The 17,728-nt window shown below is 40.3% G+C and overlaps 2 protein-coding genes across 2 annotated transcripts; both read right to left on the bottom strand.

Moving 5' to 3' along the window:
• Positions 1–5,253: 5,253 nt before the first annotated feature.
• Positions 5,254–6,222, bottom strand: LOC117349640 (olfactory receptor 6Y1-like). The gene has a single exon (XM_033923232.1). The coding sequence runs from the start codon at positions 6,220–6,222 to the stop codon at positions 5,254–5,256; it is 969 nt and encodes a 322-aa protein (XP_033779123.1).
• An 8,731-nt stretch (positions 6,223–14,953) lies between these two features.
• LOC117349639 (olfactory receptor 6N1-like) lies at positions 14,954–17,728 on the bottom strand. Its single transcript, XM_033923231.1, has 2 exons — positions 16,820–17,728; positions 14,954–15,031 (listed from the first exon to the last, which is right to left on the bottom strand). Exons 1-2 carry the CDS (start codon positions 17,726–17,728, stop codon positions 14,954–14,956), a joined length of 987 nt encoding a protein of 328 aa, XP_033779122.1.

The raw sequence follows: 17,728 nt of genomic DNA, 5'->3' as shown, positions 1-17,728 counted from the left end.
CTGCACATATCTCAGCAGACCACAAGTTCCTCCCAGAAGGACACAGCAAGAATAAACATATGTCTCTTAAAGAGAAAATGCACAGTTCATAAAAGCACACACCTTATCCTATTGACACAGGAGGAAAATTCTACTATATGGGGGGGGGGGGCTAATTTTAGGAAGTGATCCAGCTGTGTTAGTGATACAGAAATTTTAGGAAGTGATCCAGCTGTGTTAGTGATGCAGAAAACAAGGAAATGAGCCCCACGGAGAAACACTAGAGATTGTGCAAGTGGAGTAGGAACTGCACACATCAACCAGGGATAGGTCAAACAAGTAAATCTTTGTTAAGATATTAATATAACAGTCTCTGTCATGTATTCACTGCATGTCATGGACCCAACACAGTCAGTGTTTCAGCTAGAAAGCCTACTTCAGGGGTATAATCGACGTCTCCTGATAGAGGTTACACAACGACTAAAACAGTTAAAGGGATTCCCCCTTTATCCGTGAATTTCATTTGTACATTGTTCTCGATTCATTGACAAAGTTTTTATGAGGCCAAGAGAGCCCCATCTGCTGGATGTCGACTCGATTTATTGTCAAAGTTTCTTTGAGACCAAGAGAGCGCCACCTGCTGGAAGTTGATTATACCCCTGAAGTAGGCTTCCTAGCTGAAACACGGACCATGTCGGGTCCACGACATGCAGTGAATACATGTCAGAGGTTATATTAATATCTTTAAAAAGATTTACTTGTTTGACCTATCCTGGTTGATGTGTACAGTTCAACCCCCACTTGCATGATCCCCAGCTGTATTAGTGCCTTAAGTTATATTTAATATAACTTAAATGCACCATATGAACAAATATCTTTTCCAGTTTAGGAGATCTTTCAAAAATAACTGCTATACTTCTGGCAAAACACACAGTCTACAGAGCCACGTGGTCACGTGATTGGCAAATGATCTGTGGCCACTTACAAGGCGGCCGCCAACATGAGCACCAGTTAGAGAGTCCAGGGGATACTGTATGCCTGGTTCATTAAAAAAATAACAATGGAGAGGAAATATAGATTTGCTAGGTTTTACATCCTTTTACATAGCATAATTAAATAGTACACGAAAACATAAAAAGGGTATATACCTACTGCATAAAGTAGAAATTTAAAAGTTACAGTGTCATAACCAAAATATAGAATACATATGTGTGTATGCACATCTAGCTCTATAAAAAAAAAAAAAGGATAACATAATTCTTGATTTAACCCAGAGGGAGTAACAGTATTTAAGTAAAAAATCTAAATTGCCACCTCTCCACTGTACTTTAAAAATTCTAAAACACACAAAAAAAAATCTAATGCCTGATGATGAGGGCTGTTTTTCTATCCAATGGTTTATTAATGGCGCAGATTTTACACTTCTGGAAATACAACTCTTGGTATTTGATTATTTGTTTCCTCACCAATCTTTTCATTTATCCCAAGGAAAGAAAATCACATGGGCATGGGATAATGTATATTACATGGTCTGAATTACAATTGCTGGAGATTTTTACCTGTGTTAGGATGTTTAAAAATAGTGAGTGTGAGAGAATGCCAACAAACAGCAAACACCACAGCGGATGGGCCCTAAAGCAGGTATATTGGGAGATTTGACAACTGGTAAAGTGAAATTAACAAGTGTTTTGCACAAATTTGGTCTGCATGAGAAAGCTGTAACAGGATCTTTCCCACGGAAACATTGGTGTAGTTCCAGAACGTTCCTGACAATCTTACAAATGTCATATGAATAATGTGACACCAGAAAATATTTCTTCACCGAAAGGGTGGTTGATCGCTGGAATAATTTTCCACAACAGGTAATTGAGGCCAGCAGCGTGCCAGATTTTAAGACAAGATGGGATTGGCATGTGGGATCTCTTCATGGAGGTAGTTAGGAGGTGGGCCGTTAGTGTGGGCAGACTAGATGGGCCATGGCCCTTTTCTGCCGTCATGTTCTATGTTTCTAATGTGAGAAATTAAGGGTGACATGGAAACAAATTTGTCCCCCATCCCCGCAGGAACTCAATTTCCCTGTCCCTGCCCCATTCCTGTAAACACTGCCTTAACCACACAAGCCGTGAACACTTCTGATTTTAAAGTGTTTGAGGCTTGTGCAGATGAGGATGGTGCTTCTAGGAACAGGGCAGGGACAGGAAAAAGACTCACAGGGATGGGGTGGGAAATTGATTTCCCACAGGGATGGGGGAAAATTTGTCTCCGTGTCATTCTCTAGTCCAGATTATATCAGTAGGTTTACCAGCATTTTGTCCTGTTTTAAAAGATCTTCGTGGTGTCTGAGTTTGGATCTTTTATACCTGTGAGAAATATATTTCTCTGGAAATCCCCTGTTTTGAAATCTAGTGGCCATAATATGCGCCTGTTTCTCACAATCAGTGGGTACCGAGCACAGTCTGCATAGCCTTAAGAATTGACAATGATAATTTATTTATTCCATTTTATAAACTATTCTCCCAGGGGAGCTCAGAATGGTTTAGATCAGGGGTGTCCAATGTCGGTCCTCGAGGGCCGCAGTCCAGTCGGGTTTTCAGGATTTCCCCAATGAATATGCATGAGATCTATTTGCATGCACTGCTTTCAATGCATATTCATTGGGGAAATCCTGAAAACCCGACTGGATTGCGGCCCTCGAGGACCGACATTGGACACCCCTGGTTTAGATGAATTTATTCAGGTACTCAAGCATTTTCCCCTGTCTGTCCTGGTGCACTCACACTCTACCTAATGCAGCCAATGGGGGAATTAAGTGACTTGCCCAGGGTCTCAAGGAGCAGCATAGGGTTGAACCCACAATTTCAGGGTACTGAGGCTGTAGCTTTAACCACTACACCACACTCCTAAACTAAAGTATACTGCATCCTCTCCACAATCGTAGAGCTCGGCACGGTTTACAGGAACTGGTATAAAGAAGGAACTCCAATGAAGGGTTACAGGAACTTAGTATAAAGAAAGTTTAGAGGGACTTAGTATACCATAGAGGGAGGAAGTATTACATTTTTGAGAATAGCCAAGTTTTCAGATGTTTTCGGACTAGTTGGAGGGAGCTCAGATTCCAAAGTGGGATAGTAAGGTTATTCCAGAGCTCTGTGATTCTGAAGGAGAGGGATGTCCCTAGTTTTCCTGCATGGAATACGCCTTTTAATGAGGAGAAGGATAGTTTGAATTTTTGGGTGGATCTGGTGGTATCATGATTTGAGGAATTCCAAGATAGTGGAAGAAGGGGAAGAAGGATGGCGTGTAGGAATTTAAAAGTTAGGCAGGCACATTTAAAGTGAACCCTGGAGATTATTGGAAGCCAATGAAGTTTGGACAGGAGCGGGGAGACATGGTCAAATTTACTTTTTGCGAAGATTAGCTTAGCCGCGGTATTCTAAATCCGCTGAAGACTTTGAAGGCTTTTCTTGGTTAGACTTAAGTAGATGGAGTTACAATAGTCCAGTCTGGAAAGGATGATGGATTGTACAAAGACATGGTGTTGGTGTTGGTGGAAGCAGGATTTCACTTTCCTCAGCATATGAAGGCTCAAAAAGCATTATTTTTTACCAAGGAGTTGAGGTGGTCGTTGAAGGACAATGTAGAGTCAATGATGATGCCCAGAACTTTTTTGAGTAAGGTGCGCTAATCGAATTAGCGCACGCTAACCGCTAACGCGTCCATAGACCAACATGCAAGCATTGGCGTTTAGCACGCGCTAAATCGATTAGTGCATGCTAATCGGTTAGCGCACCTTAGGCCCTCTTTTATTAAGGTGCGCTATGCGTTTTAGCGCACATTTATCGCACGCTAAATCAGCGCGCATGCTAAACGCTAACGTATCCATCAGATAATATGCGTGTGTTAGTATTTAGCGTGTGTTTAGCATATGTTAATATTTAGAGCGCGCTAAAAAGCATAGCGCACCTTAGTAAAAGAGGGGGTTAGTAAAGAGAGCCTTAGGTACCTGTAATGTAGATCAGGGTTTTAAAGGCCTTTTATTACCGGTGCCTAATACTTTCACCATTACAATAGTTGGTGTAAGTTTCCAATAACGGACTGTCATTTCAATCCATAGATTACATACATATAAATAGCCTTCCAATTCACAAAATCACAAAAATGGTACAGATCTTAGCAAGCAGCAAGTCAACAGTCTTAGATACCTGGAGATTCCCATGGAAAATTTATAATCAATGAAGCCTCCTGCTCGCTGCTTAGAAGCAACATTGCTCTAAGGCAGGGGTCTCAAAGTCCCTCCTTGAGGGCCGCAATCCAGTCGGGTTTTCAGGATTTCCCCAATGACTATGCATTGAAAACAGTGCATGCACATAGATCTCATGCATATTCATTAGGGAAATCCTGAAAACCCGACTGGATTGCGGCCCTCAAGGAGGGACTTTGAGACCCCTGCTCTAAGGTGAAAATAGGAAAATTTGAACAACATAGTTCAAGGATTATAATTATTACAAATAAAAAGACAGTAGCTTGACAGAAGAATAATGGAAGTTTTATTTTATTTTATTTTTTTTCTTAAGATTCAAACATACAAGGCAAATGATGGATTATTTCAAATTTGAACAAAGCATTTTTTCACTTGATACTCAACGTTTGAGCTTTTTGCCAAAAGATGTAGCCAAGACAGGTAGGATAACTTGGTTTAAAAACTACAGATGATCTCCTCTAGGTCAGGTCCATAAACCATTATTAGTCATGTAGTAGGGGAAACACTACATGAAGAAACACTTAGGGGTCCTTTTACTAAGGCATGCTAGTGCATCTTGGCGCACGTTAAATGCTAATGCATAGCAATGCGTCCATAGGATATAATGGACACGCTAGCACACGTTTGCATTTAGCGCACGCTAATTTTTAGCGTGCACTAAGATGCACTAGCGCACCTTAGTAAAAGGACCCCTAAGACCAAATTCAATAAATGGCGCCATGCTTAGATGTGATTCCAGCATCTACTTTTTTAAAGAAGCTTTTAGTCAGTTTTTAAGGGTAAGGTCAATTACCGTGCTGATTAAAACCAATTAAAGCAATTAAGTTAGGTGGCCATAGGCGCCTACTGCCAACTAACTTATGGTGCCAATTTTAGAATCAGGCCCATTAAGTGTTCCCCAAATTATTCTAGTTTGTCAATAAATTTTAAATTATCTGGATTTCTGTACAAAAGTAGAATCCATAAAACAAGGTACTATGTATTAATTACTCTACTCATATTTATTTTTAATCTTAAAATACTGATGGTCTTTTAAACAATAGGTACATCTTTTTTTTAGCAATTGATCTTCTCAGTGCATCTTTGACATCTTTGTTTCTCAAAGTATATATGAAGGGATTGAACATGGGAGTCACAATGCAATACAGAGCAGACACAAACTTGTTCATATCAAAAGAGTTGAGTGCATGCGGCCTTGCATACGTAAATATGGTGGTGGTATAGAATATGAGAACGACCGCCAAGTGCGAGGCACAAGTGGAGAAGGCCTTTTTTTGTCCTGAGTGGGAAGGGATCCTCATGATAGTACAGATAATGTATGCGTAAGAGATTGTTGTTACAACAACAGAGGTCAGTAATACTATCATTGCGGCAATGAAGTCTACTATTTCAATGACTGTGATGTCTTCGCATGACAAACTTATCAATGGTGAAATATCACAGAAGAAATGGTTAATAACATTGGGGCCACAGAACTTCAGCTGTGATATTAATATTATAGAGACAGTTGTAGCTAGAAAACCACAAAGCCAGCATGCAAAGGCAAGGATAGAGCAAACACTTCTGGTCATTATGGTTGAGTAACGCAGTGGACTGCATATGGCTGTATATCTATCATATGCCATGACAGCCAACAAGAAATACTCTATGGATACAAATGAAACAAAGAAATACACTTGTGTAATACAACCAGGAAGTGAAATGCTTCTACTTTTAGAAACCATGTTCTCAAGCATTTTTGGAACAGTGACAGTTGTGTAGAGAATCTCCAGGGAGGAAAAGTTGGCGAGGAAGAAGTACATGGGTGCGTGGCTAAGGCTATTATCTTTTATTACAGCAAGAATGATAAGATTTTCTAAAACAGTTACTAAATAGATCACTAAGAATACACCAAATAAAAATCCCTTCAGTCCTTGGATGTCAGCAAACCCCAGAATGATGATTTCTTTCACCACGGTTTCATTTTGGCTTTCCACGTTCATACTCTATCGTGTGGAGCTTAGGAATGGAAAATATTGAGCAAAGAGAAAATGCACATTGGTTCCAGAAAACCGAATACCTGTCAAATAAGAATTGTTTACACTATCAGTGTAAGAAATTAATTATTGCAATGCAGTCATTTTTTTTTGGTAATAATTTCTATTCCGCATATCCTACAATTCTATGCAGATTACAAATTATTCAGGTACTCAAGCATTATTCTCTAACTGTCCCCGCAGACTCCCACTCTATCTAATGTACCTGGGGCAATGGGGATTAAGTGACTTGTCCAGGGTCAAAAGGAGCAGTGCGGGATTTGAACCCACAACTTCAGGGTACCAAGGCTATAGCTCTAACCACAATACCACACTTACATGAAAGGAGGAGGGGGGGCAGATAATAGTGATGGCACATATGAAAATGGGGGGGGGGGGCAGATAATAGTGATGCCTTTTTATACTAAAATGACACAGAAATGTTGGCAATCCCAAAATAAAGAATTCAAACACACTATATCCTTAACAATTTTCTATTCTATGTATGATGTTGTTATAAAAAAGAAAGTCTGGTGATATCGATACACCGTTGGAGCAGTAGACAAACTTTTTCATTGGTCATTTTGTTTGCTTTGTTTGTACGACTGACTATTTGATCTAAACATTACATCCATAAGGGAGAACCAAAACTCTGCATTGAGGCTCAGACTCCTGAGACAGGCCTATGGCCGAAACACGTACGTGTCGTGTCTTGACCGCAATAAAGATATTGAACACCACAGGTTGCCTTCTCTGTTTTCTTTATATAAAAAAGAAAGATCTTTCTTATTTAGGGATCTTTTTGCTAAGCTGCGGTAAGCACCAGCATGTGCCTTCTGCAGCTTAAAAGAGCTTATCATGGAACATGTTGAGGCCTCCAGCAGTTATTTTGCAAACCATGCAGCAAAAAATAATTTAGATGCTTATACAGAAGAGGCATATGTGGGGGCATAGAAGAAGCATTTCTGTACTAATTAGCACCTCTGCATTACCATGTGCTCATTAGTGCAGGATTAACGTGTGAGGCCTTAAGAACAGAAGAACAAAAGAATTGCTTACTGGGACAGACCGAAGGTCCATCAAGCTCAGTGTCCTGTTTCCAACAGTGGCCAACCCAGGTCCCAAGTACCTGGTAGAAACCCAAAGAGTAGCAACATTCCAGAGCTGAGATTGTGATGTCAAAATGCCTCCAATGTCAAGATGCCACCAATCCTGAGTCATCCTCATCAGTGATGTCACAATGGCTTGATTGTCCTATACCTGGCTCACATAAGAACTGGGACAGACCGAAGGTCCATCAAGCCCAGCATCCTGTTTCCAACAGTGGCCAACCCAGGTCCCAAGTACCTGGTAGAAACCCAAAGAGTAGCAACATTCCAGAGCTGAGATTGTGATGTCAAAATGCCTCCAATGTCAAGATGCCACCAATCCTGAGTCATCCTCATCAGTGATGTCACAATGGCTTGATTGTCCTATACCTGGCTCACATAAGAACTGGGACAGACCGAATGTCCATCAAGCCCAGCATCCTGTTTCCAACAGTGGCCAACCCAGGTCCCAAGTACCTGGTAGAAACCCAAAGAGTAGCAACATTCCAGAGCTGAGATTGTGATGTCAAAATGCCTCCAATGTCAAGATGCCACCAATCCTGAGTTATCCTCATCAGTGATGTCACAATGGCTTGATTGTCCTATACTTGGCTCACATAAGAACATAAGAGTTGCCAGGTCCCAAATTCCCAACTAGATCCCAAGTAGTAAAACAAATTTTATGCTGCGTATTTTAGGAATAAGCAGTGGATGCCCCCCAAGCCATCTCATTAATGGCCTGTGGACTTCTCTTTTAGGAAATTATCCAAACCTTTTTTAAACCCTGTTAAGTAAACTGATTTCACCACATTCTCCAGCAATGAATTCCAGAGTTTAATTACACATTGTGTGAAGAAATATTCTATCCGGTCTGTTTTAAATCTACTACTTAGTAGCTTCCTTGCATACCCCCTATTCCTAATATTTTTGGAAAGAGGAAACAACGTTTACTCTTTCTACTCAAATCAGCATTTTATATACCTCTATCAAATCACCCCTTTAGCCTTTCCTTATGGGGAAGTTGTCCCATCCCTTTTATCATTTCCTCCGCTCTTCTCTGTATCTTTTCTAATTCTGCTATATCTTTTTTGAGATATGGTGACCAGACCTGCACACTGTATTCAATTTGTGGCCATACCATAGAGCGATACAACGCTATCTCTATATTGTAACACCTTTACAGAAGCTCATGAATTGTAACACCTTCACAAAAGACATGTAAACCGCTCTGAATTGACTCCCCAGTCATTAGTAGCAATATAGAAATTTTCAATAAACACAAACATAAACTTCTAATATCATTTTCCTCAGATTACACTCCATTTACCAACTATTCTTTATCACCTTCCACTCAACCACTTTAGAGTCAAGTCAGTCACTTTAGGGCCCATATCAAGGACACTAATTATAATTGTGTCACCTGGAGAAACTGTGTCAAAGGCTTTAATAAAATCTAAGTACACCACATCTAGAACTCTCCCTCCGCCCAACTCTAGTCACCTAGTCAAAGAAATTAATCAGATTTGTCTGACAAGACCTACCTCTTTTAAAACCCAGCTTCCTTTGGTCCTATAATCTATTGGATTCCAAAACCCTCACTATCCTTTGTTTTAGAAGCATTTTCATTCATTTACTCACCTTGGAGATCAGACTAACTGGTCTGTTGTTTCTAACCTCCTTCTTATGTGGAGAGGAATACCACATCTGCCCCTCTCCAGAACTACTCACACCTCTAAAGTATCATTGAAAAGGTCAGACATTAAATAGTATGTAAAAGTATCCATAAAATCATGTTTATTTCAATGCCAAAATCAAAATGTCACCTTTTCTAACTCCATTTGCAGCTTACATATATCATTTTTATAAACTGAAGCAGATTCAAGTACACTGTTTAAACCTCTGCTTACCTTGCTAAACTGACTTTATACAGTGCAGCATGAACAGCTCTGACTTAATATTTATATATGAATGTTAATTCTCAGTAGACATTGTCGTGCTCAGTTTAGTAATCCCAAAGGGTGCATAATTAAACATATTGTCTTCTTTCACACACTCATAGCAATGCAAAATGCGACGGTCAGGCTGATTTTTGGGCTGAAGAAGTTTGATCACGTAACTCCTTCCTACCGACTCCTGCATTGGTTGCCAATAGAGGCTCATGTGAAGTTTAAGTTCGGTTGTTTCTGCTTTAAGGTACTTTTCGGCCTAGCCCCCAGATAAATATCTGACCTTTTCTCTTTTTCAACCAATCAACATACGAGAAGCTCAAATGTGAATTTCGTTTCCCCATCGGTTAGAGTATGTAAATTTAAAAGACATCATCAATATCTCTTCTCATATCAGGCAGCATTATGGAGTAAAGATCTGAAACAATTAGTCATGCTTGCGAATACCTATGGGGAATTCAGGAACACCTAAAAACATATCTGTTCCTAAAGTACGTAGGCATCTGCACTGCACAATCCTTCCCCACAACCGATTGCTAAACTTCAACTCTATTAATACTACTCAATCTGTAACATTTTTAATCATTGTAAAACGCCTAGAACTTCACGGTCCTGTGGTATATAAACTGTTATTATTATTCTTTAATATAGTAAATTATGGCAAATAAAGACCCATAGGGTCCTTCCAGTCTACTCAACAAAATGGCCAACGTTGTAGCTGCCACTCCATGAAGGTTTCATCTCTCTGTGCTCTGTGTACTGAGAAGATCCTTTAAGTTTTGCTTTGATTCCATCCACCACTTTTTTTACACAGGGATCCTCTGCGTTTATCGCACACATTTTGTATTCTGTCACTGTTTTTATTCCCACCAACTAAACAACCTCAGTTTAAGTCCTTTAGTCTCACTACATCCCTGTCTTTGAAAAATATCTATTTGTAATCAATTATTTTCAAAGTACGAGTATTTAAATATCTGTATCATATCCCCCCTGTCTCTCTTTACCTCTAATATATACATATTCAGGTCTTAGGGTTTCTTCTCGCATGTCTTTTGGTACAAACATCATACCATTATTGTAATCTTTCTCTGAACACCTTCAAGTCTTTTTATGTTCTTAATCAAGATACAGACTGAATATAATACTCTAAGTTGGACCTCACTAATACGCTCAAAATATAAATTGTGTCTTGATGTGCCCTCCTTGAGTGCAGTGAAACTTTCGAATCATCACAAGTCAATGTTTTCTGTGTAGGGCCCTACCTGTTGGAATAAGCTTCCTTTAGTTCTTACAAATATTACAGGGGGCTGGAAAGGCTGGGGCTCTTCTCCCTGGAGAAAAGGAGGCTCAGGGGAGATATGATAGAGACCTTCAAGATCATGAGGGGCATAGAGAGGGTGGATAGGGACAGATTCTTCAGACTAAAGGGGACAGCAAATACAAGGGGGCATTCTGAGAAACTGAAGGGAGACAGGTTCAAAACAAATGCAAGGAAGTTTTTTTTCACCCAGAGGGTCGTGGACACTTGGAATGCACTACCGGAGGAAGTGATCAAGCAGAGTACGGTCCAAGGATTCAAACAGGGATTGGACAGATTCCTGACGGATAAAGGGATCGTGGGATACTAAGGGAGGAGCTGGGATGTAACACAAGTATAGAATGTTAACCAGGTAATGAGTATAAACCAACCAGGTCGTGCATGTGCAAGACTGGAGGGCTAGGACTTCGATAGGAAGGCAGGACTTAAACGAGATACCAAGGTGGCAAGGGAGCCCCTTCTAGTGATTCAGACAGGTCGTGACCTGTTTGGGCCGCCGCGGGAGCGGACTGCTGGGCAGGATGGACCCATGGTCTGACCGGCAGAGGCACTGCTTATGTTCTTATGTTCTTATTGTAGAGTGACTAAAGAGATATCAGTGACTTTTTTAAGTATCACTCCTTTAGTTCTTAGGCAAGCCTCCTCTGTATTACATTTTAGGAAACAGCTTAAAACTATTCTGCTTTTGAACACTTTTTCAAACTGAAGAAGGGAGACCAATCCCCACTTCACCCACATCCAGCCAATCGACATTCACCTCCCTCAGTTACTCTCCCTCACAATCTCTAACAACCACTCCCTATCCTTATCCACCTGTCCTTATCCACCCCATTTTCCCCCATCCATCCTGTAGTCCTTAATATTCTCAGGTATCAGGCTAGCTGATTCTATATACCTACCAGCTAAAACTGGTGGGTTTTCTTAAGGGATAAAACACACAGAAGTTCTTTGTTTCATTTATTGGTTAATGAACATAACCCACTGACTGTACAGTCAACGATTCTATCACAGCTGGACTACTATAACGCTGCCTACATGGGAATCAACACCGCACTGATCCATAAAATGCAACTAATAGAAAACACAGCTGTAAGACTAATTTTCAACCTGAAAAAAATACGACTTAATATCAGCCTTCATCAAACAACTACACTGGTTATCCATTCCATCGTGAATAAAATTTAAAACTTCATGCATCATATACCAAATAATACACGGAAACTCAGCAGCTCCACTCATCCAACTCTTCTCAAAGGCATGGCCTACCTCCCACAGAACCCTTAACAGGATCCTACTAAACCTTCCTTCAACAAAGAATCTCCAATACAAACAAACTTTTCACGCCATGCTTACCTTCCTAGGAGTGAAAACCTGGAATGACCTCACTGAAACAATCAGAACGGAAACCAACTACACCACATTCCGGAAAAAAATGAAAAACTACTTCTTTGACACTTGAATTCTCTGTTCTTCCCCTGCCCAAATGTTCCCCCCATGTCTCCTCTCCTTCTCTCCCTGCCTCTCTCCGTTCCCTCTTACTTTTCTTTGTAAGTCGCTTTGAGCCTGCGATGCAGAAATAGAAGATTAGATTAAGTTAGACTGGGCCTTTACTAAAATGAAGATATGAATAAATGATAAAACACAGTCCAGCATGGTACGGTGAAAGTCACTTTTATTCAAATGAGCCTAATATGACCATATTTTGATCTTTACCTGCATCAGAGAATCTTTCAGGGAAAACATCCTCTCTCTCATCTACACAGTAGAAATACAGTGAGGCTCTGGTTCACCTCCCTATCTGCCCCCTAGCACTTCATAGAAAGACTGCTAACATAATTATTATTTCTCTTATAATTTATATGGAACATACCAGATGCACTTCATGGTTTATAGAGACTTGCCATGCATGATAGAGCTTACAGTCAAATCAAGACGGAAAAAGCACAAATAAGAGGCCTTGATTGAAAAGAAAACACTTTGGCCCTCTTTTACTAAGGCGTGCAAAGCGTTTTAATGTATATTTAGTTTGTGCTAAATCAATGCATGTGCTAACCGCTAACACGTGTTTAGCACGCGCTAATATTTACCGCGTGCTAAAAAGCATAGCGCACCTTAGTAAAAGAGGGGATTAAAGTCATTTGATAAAGTGGCAAGGGATCAGGACTCTCTTTCGAAAGCAGGGACCGGAGTGGGGGATTTGGGAACGTAGATGGAAGAGAGAAAAAGAGAGTTCACTGAGCCATTCTGAGCAGAACTCTCTGTATTAGCTGCTAATACTTAAAATCTCTTTCCTGCCCTCCTAAAGCAAGCAAGCCAGCCACTCAACTCAATTAACTCTTCATAAAGTTCCCTTTGATGTCCCTGCAAGTATAACACACAAAAGCTTCCTTTGACCCAGAAAGCCAAAGAAAACTTTCAAGACTTCTCAATTGCACAGAAAGAATCCTTTTCTTACTTATTTTTTGTTATGATCATGCTTTTTAATCAAATTTAAGCAACTATGTATGACACAGAAAAAAAAAAAAAAAAGTGTTCATTAATAATACTTCGCCACAGAACTCAAAAGAATAGAAATGTCATTTTTTTAAAAAGAGACTCTAGGCACCCTAATCACCACTTTTTGAAAGAAGAACATTCACATATAACACCCAATAACAGTAAGAAGTAATCCCACTGGTATACAGCACTTCTTTCAGAATGACTTCATTGTTCTATTTGAGGTCCTCAGCGGGCCACCACACACTCAAATCATTTCATAGTGTGGGGCTTTATGCTCCCATTTCGTCTATGACGCGATGGTTGGAGTAAAACGGTTATGAACGGGAGAGGGAGCCTTGATAAAGCCCTAGAGTTGCATGGGCGAAACATGTTGGTGGCTGATGTTTCTACCCTCCCGGCTAGCATCAAATCCATAAGCTTTAGTATTTCTAAAAAACTTTTCAAAAAAAATTGAAGTTATACACAAGGGTCCAGTGACGAATGGGAGCATAAAGCCCCACACTATGAAATGATTTGAGTGTGTGGTGGCCCGCTGAGGACCTCAAATAGAACAATGAATTCATTCTGAAAGAAGTGCTGTATACCAGTGGGATTACTTCTTACTGTTATTGGGTGTTATTTTTTTAAAAAAGGACAGGTTAAGGGCGAAAACAGAATTCCAAGAAGTATAGAACTTTTTTTAAAAACAAAAATAAAATAATATTCAGGTCTATATAGATGATTTTAAGATGAAGCTGCAATGAATTGTAGATATTTCTATCTCCTTTCAGCAGGACAGGTTTAAAAAAATCTTTCTCCAGCAATAAGGCCGGATCTAGACTACCCTGTCAGGAAGCAGGCCAAAGGCCTGAAGGAATGAGACAGGTTGGGCCTGTTGAGAGTTTTGGTGACTGTTTTTGACATATTCTGCCCTTAGGTTGCATAAATGAACCACAAGATCAGCAATTTCTCAATCCTAAAGAGATCTTTGACTAGCTAAACCTGATGAAATCTCATAGCTGTCTTCTGAGTTTCTTTGTTAGCAACAGAAAAGAAAACCGTTCCCCATTGCTGGGTTGACAGTTTGATCAGGAAACAGTTTTGTGCGTTGAACATTTCAACTCCTGAAAAGGCCTTAATCCTCATTCTTTTTTTCTAGTGCAGCCTCAGCACCCTGAGTTTGTGGGTTTAAATCCCACCCTGCTCCTTGTGACACTGGGCAAGGATTCATCAATGGCATATGCCATTTTTTAAAGATTCTTTTTAATCTTCTTGTTATGCTGGTTTTGTTCATTTTTTTCTTCACCTGAGGAAGGGAGTATAATTTTAGGAAGCTAGTCAAAAATGTACAAAAATGTACGGTACAAGGATTCAAACAGGAATTGGACGGATTCCTGAGGGATAAAGGGATCGTGGGATACTGAGAGAGGTGCTATACACAGGTATAGAAAGCTAACCAGGTAATTAGTATAAAAACCCAACCAGGTCGTGCATGTGCAAGACCGGAGGGTTAGGACTTCGATGGGAAGATAGGACTTCAATGGGAAACCAAGGTGGCAAGGGGGCCCCTTCTGGTGATTCAGACAGGTCGTGACCTTATAGTATAGCGCTTAGTTGGGGTGTTTTTGGCTTGACATTTTAGGCGCAATATATAGAATTCACCCTATTATTCATTTCTTTTCTCCTTGAAGTGGTATAGCAAATTTTAAATAAACTATAAACTACAATGACCTGCCCCAGATACATTAGATAGCGTGTGAGCCTACTAGGAGAGATAGGGAAAAAATGCTTGAGTACCTGAATGTAAACCACTTAGGCTATAAGTAGTATATAAATTCTAAAAATAAATAATTGCTCTTGATCTTTACTTATCTTTGGCAGGAAAAAAAATGTGGGTGTAAGTTTTCTGTGCTACCATAATGCATTATATGCTTCAACTTGACATGCTGAAGTATCCAGAGTGAATTTTGATTATATTCATATGCTGTGCATCATTATGGAATTGTCACATAAATGTTTTGAGTTGCAAATTGCATATTTTTTTTTCAAGAAAACCTTTTTTATGCATGGGCTTTGATCCCTGGGAATATATTCATACAGGGAAGGGACATAGGATTTGATATACTGCCTTTCTGTGGTTGTGATCAAAATGGTTTACATATTATATACAGGTATATAACTGCTCCCCTTAACTGTATCCATGACATCCTGTTTGTCTGTCTTGGCTGTTTACATTGTAAGCTCTTTCAAGCAGGGACTGTTTTCTTCTTCTTTGTGACTGTGCGGAGCTGCATGCGTCTGGTAGCTCTATAGAAATAATTCATAGTAGTAGTAGGTACTTTTTTTTTTATACCTGGGGAAATAGAGGGCGAAGGGGCCTTTTTTCCAAATTGCAGTAAAAAATGGATTTAGCGTATCCTTACGCAGGTCATTGTAGTTTATAGTTTATTTAAAATTTGCTATACCACTTCAAGGAGAAAAGAAATGAATAATAGGGTGAATTCTATATATTGCGCCTAAAAAGTCAAGCCAAAAACACGCCAGCTATACTATAAGGGGAAAATTCTATAAACGATGCCTTAACTTAAATGCTGGTAGGTACCCTGCCAGTATCTAAGTTCAAAGGGAAATGCCTTTTCAAACAGTCCTTAAATAAAATTTCAAGGCTCTTACCGGTGCCTAAAGAAATGACACCAGAGGTGCCTAATACCACTGTAGCTATGCATAATGCCAGAAGTGGTGTTAGGTGCCTCAGGAGGCACAATTCATGTCAAAGGTAGGTGCCAGAAATGTAGGCCTCTAAAACACTGGCTTACATTTCCAGTGCCTACGTTTGCCGGAATTCTCTAAACAGCGCCATTGCAGGATTGACATGCGATCAGCAGCCGCTGTTAAGGCAAGCAGTGTCTCACTTCCGGTTCACTACACAATTGTTTCCCACATATTCACCTTTATAGGACCCCCAGGGACCCCTGAAGAAGACTTTTTGTCGAAACGCGGACCGTGTTGAGTCCTGTGTCCCTAGCGGACTAGGTCCTTTAAGGCATTTATGTGGATAACCTATTTTTATGTGGATGAATTTATTTTTATGTGGATGAAATTATTTTATGTGGATGATTTTGGTGTAACTTTGGAACTTTGACTCTTTCAAATAAAGTCCATTTAAGAACAGCGTCACTCCACAAAGTGTTTTTTTGGTTTTCTCTGGATTTTCTTCTCTGTGGATATCTTGGGGTCAATTCCTTTTGGTTTTGGTTGTGAAGTCACCACCATGCCAACCATGATGGGGATGATACATGGTTGTTGACAGTATTCAGCTTACCAGTCAAGATGCCTTCCCCTCCCTCCTAAGCTGCACAGTTCACAGTGTGTGGCAATAAAATGATCAACACACTGAAGTTGTCGAACCTTCACTTGTCCTTCACCTAATGCGGGACACAGACTGTACCAGTCTGTCTGGCTTCGGTCTCTGTTCCCCCATGCCCCCTCTGCTCCTGATACTCCCCCTCCAAAAAATAAGACATAATAATTTTTGCACGCTTAACACATGTAGATGCCACAATGAATGCAGAACACTTCGATGTATCCGCATTTGGATATTTCTGCTCCATTAAGTACATATTTGTGTTTCACAGCTTCCTAGTTAGTTAATGTACAGATATAACTTTTACTTCAGCTCCTTTCCATCTGAATTTCATATTTTTCCTTGAGCAAACATTTGTCCTTCCTATTACTCTTCTCATGGCATCTTTAATATCTTTGTTCCTCAGGCTATAGATGATGGGGTTTAGCATGGGTGTGAACACTGTGTACAGCAAGGATAGCACCTTGTTCACATCCAAGGAATAGCCTCCTGTAGGCTGCACATACATACATACGATAGTGCCATAGAATATAATGACCACAGTGAGGTGGGAGCCACAGGTAGAAAAGGCCTTCTGTCTCCCAGTGGCAGATGAGATCCTTAGAATGGTTGATATTATATAAATGTACGATACCACTGTTAACGCAAAGGAGCTCATGATGAGTGTGGAGGCCAGAATGGAAATGGAGGCCTCTGTGACAAAGGTGTCCATGCAAGATAGTTTAAGCAAGGGTTGGGCATCGCAGTAGAAATAGTTGATTACATTAGGGCCACAGAAAGGTAACCTGGATATCAATGCTACAGGTAGCACTGGGGATATGAACCCTCCTATCCAAGAGCCTGCAGCTAATTTCAGACAATGTGAACTGTTCATTAAGGTTGCGTAATGCAAGGGTTTGCATATGGCTAAGTAACGGTCATAGGCCATAACCGTCAGGAGATAGCACTCTGCAGCTCCCAGGGCACTGAATGTGTACAACTGGACCATGCAGCCAGTGAAGGAGATGTTCTTGCTCTCTGACAGAAAACCAGAAAGCATCTTGGGAACAATGACTGAGGTGTAACAGATTTCAAGGAGAGACAGATTGTTGAGAAGGAGGAACATGGGAATCTGAAGGCGATGATCGGCCCTGACCAGCAGAAAAATGAGAACGTTGCCCACAACCGTGAAGAGATAGATGGTTAAAAACACCATGAATAGCAAAATGAAGAATTTCTCCAGGCTGGGAAATCCCAGAATGATAAACTCAGTCACTGAGGTCTGGTTTCCTCTTCCCAT

Source organism: Geotrypetes seraphini, chromosome 16 (assembly GCF_902459505.1).
Source record: "Geotrypetes seraphini chromosome 16, aGeoSer1.1, whole genome shotgun sequence".
Classification (NCBI taxonomy): Eukaryota; Metazoa; Chordata; class Amphibia; order Gymnophiona; family Dermophiidae; genus Geotrypetes; species Geotrypetes seraphini.
This window is presented reverse-complemented; position numbering and strand designations above follow the sequence as displayed.